This window comes from Suricata suricatta, unplaced genomic scaffold (assembly GCF_006229205.1).
Source record: "Suricata suricatta isolate VVHF042 unplaced genomic scaffold, meerkat_22Aug2017_6uvM2_HiC HiC_scaffold_505, whole genome shotgun sequence".
NCBI classification, from domain to species: Eukaryota; Metazoa; Chordata; class Mammalia; order Carnivora; family Herpestidae; genus Suricata; species Suricata suricatta.
This window is the reverse complement of record NW_021898767.1, coordinates 1-2930: the sequence shown is the minus strand read 5'-3', so window position 1 is coordinate 2930 and position 2930 is coordinate 1. Positions and strand designations below refer to the sequence as shown.

General features: G+C 34.1%; 1 protein-coding gene across 1 annotated transcript; it reads right to left on the bottom strand.

Annotated features, from left to right (window-relative positions):
- Positions 1 to 6: 6 nt before the first annotated feature.
- LOC115285187 (olfactory receptor 6C70-like) lies at positions 7 to 858 on the bottom strand (the record flags this gene model as incomplete). The annotated part of the gene is made up of 1 exon (XM_029931535.1): positions 7 to 858. A coding segment is annotated over exon 1 (840 nt), but the record flags the coding sequence as incomplete, so codon positions are not given.
- Between the last annotated feature and the right edge of the window lie 2072 nt (positions 859 to 2930).

Below are 2930 nucleotides of genomic sequence, written 5' to 3'. Positions count from 1 at the left end.
AGGGGCAACTGAAGTATTGAGCACAGCTACTCCTTTGCTTGTAGTGACTCTTTCATTTGCAGATGGCTTTATGTACATGAATATACAACTACCATAAGTGATGGATACAACAATCATGTGAGAGGAGCAGGTAGAGAAGGCTTTTTTCTTTTGCTGAATTGAAGGGAATTTTAGAATTGTCTTCATGATGTAAGAGTAAAAAAGGACTACTAAAAACAATGTGACAATGAGGATCATCACAGCTAAAAAAAAAAAAGCAATCAGTTCTAGTAAATGTGTGTCTGAGCAAGAAAGTTGCAGGACAGGAGAAATGTCACAAATGAAATGATCAATGATATTTGAGCCACAGAAATCCAGGTTAAGACCCCAAATCAGTGGAGGGAAAATGATCAGGAATGCAGGTGCCCAAGAACTGAGTACAAGCTGATGACAAATTCTGCGGCTCATGATAGATGTATAATGCAAAGGTTTACAGATGGCAACATAGCGGTCGTAGGACATAGCTGCCAGAAGGAAAAACTCCATAATCCCCAATAATATGTAGAAAAATAACTGAGATATACAATCATTATAGGAAATGGTCTTTTCTCTGGTTACAGTGGTGATTAGGAATCTGGGGATACAAGCACTTGTGAATGAAATTTCCAGGAAAGAGAAATTACAGAGGAAGAAATACATTGGGGTCTTGAGGTGAGAATCCAGTAGCGTGAGGGCAATGATGGGCAAGTTTCCTATCATGCTCAACAGGTAATTTAGAAGTAGAAATAAGAAAATCACAGTCTGCAACTGAGAATTATCTGTCAGTCCCAGAAGGATAAACTGTATCTGCTTTGTATGGTTCTTCATTTCTCTTTTGTGATGTCAAACAAATTCTAGAAATAAAAAAACATACAATAATAAGAAACTGAGTAGCCTTATATGCAGAAATGATATATGAAAGGATCCATATTCACAAACACGCTTATTTATGAGGTAAAACTCTATGAGGCTGAAGATATGATCTAGAACCATGCAGCAGAAACTATTTTTAAAAAGCACCAGAGAAGTCAACACGGCTTTGAAAATTGACCTGCAAAATCCATAATATTTTATTTTTTTTCACCCTTACTTACAAATTTCTGTCTCATTAGTAACTAGTTCCAACTTTGTTCAGTTTCTAAATAAATTAGATAAAATCTTGGTTCCTCATTCAAGATTAATTAATTCATTTTTAATTATTGACTTTGTAGAAATAAAATATGCCAGTATAATGAGTTAAGACCTACAGTTAAAATCTGGATTTCAGGGTTTTTTAATGTCTTTTATTTATTTTTGAGAGACAGAGACAGCGCGAGCAGGGGAGGGTCAGAGAGAGAGGGAGACAGAATCTGAAGCAGGCTCCAGGCTTTGAGCTTTCAGCACAGAGCCCAACGCGGGGCTCGAATCCATGAACCGTGAGATCATGACCTGAGCCAAAGTCAGAGCTCAGCTGACTGAGCCACTGAGGCGCCCCTGGATTTTAGATTTCATATTAAAAGTTGTATTTGCTTAGAGACCCATTATAGCCTCTTACAACTTTTCTATGAACTACTGATAAAAACCTAAAATGACAAAAGAAAAAGAGTCAGTCAGTTAAGCGTCTGACTTTGGCTCAGGTCAGAATCTCACAGTTATTGATTTTGAGCCCCATGTGGGGCTCTGTGTTGACGTCTCCTAGCCTGGAGCCTGCTTTGGATTTTTTGCCTCTCTCTCTCTCTCTCTCTCTCTGCCCCTCCCCCTCCCTCTCTCTCCAAAATAAACATTAAAAAAAATTTTAATGAATATTTAAAGAATATCCAAAATAATAAATTGAAACTATTACAGGTTCAGCAATTTGAATAAAACGACAAATTTCTAAAAAGGAAAAAAATATTGAGAATATATAATGCAATCTTTTCCTCTCTCAAAGGCAATTTAATTTCCATCTTACATACATGACATATGCCATGGCAGACTTTGAGTGAAAAGTAGAAAGCAATCTAAATAGATTAAAATTATCAACTCTTTAAATAGTTTTATTCATGCAGATAATTTCATTTTAAAGTGAGGACATTGATGAATAAATTCCCTTTAGAAATATTCTAAATGTAATTTTATATGTAAAATGGCAAAAAGGTTTATACAAATTGATCCTATTTTTATAAATGTCTACATAGGCTACATGAAGGTATGATGTCTGTCTACATATACAAAAATGATTGTAATATAAGATAAAGGACTTTCAGTAAGTTGTTAAATTATAGGCCATTTATATTTTTCTTTAAAAATTCAGTCATTCTTAGTAACACATCCCACCAAAGAAACCATGCAATAAAACATGTTTTTTCAAACTTCTCTAATTTATTGCTTTACAACAGCAAAATAAAAAATACTGTGAATTGAAAACACTAATTGGTTATGTATTTTAGAGCCATATTTTCAGTTGAAATAAATCTAGTGATGCACTTTACGTTCCTCTTAACCCAAGGAAATCTTTGCTATCGATTTGCTAAATAACTGCCAAATAAGTAAGCTATTCCCAAATAAACTTAGAACATAAAAACTGGCAGAAAGAATATTTAATCTTCATCCTTCTTATTAATTTTTCAATCAATATCTGTACGTGTTCTGAAGTGTTCTTTTTATTATTAAATATGTAATATTTTCCTTGTACATGATTTTTCCCATGACCTCATATACAAATTCACAAACCCCACTAATTATCAATGATAATTTTTCATTGCTCAAAGTGTTCATCATAGTTAGCACCTCCAAAAGAGCTATTTTTTCTACTTTTAAAGAACATATTAACATATGTGAAGCCAATTCTCTGAGAAAAGTATCCTCCGACTTTGTTATATTTGACTGACTTGATGAGTTGTTCAGACACTCTTTCTCTGGAGAGTACTAGGAGACTCTTCATTCCCTTCACA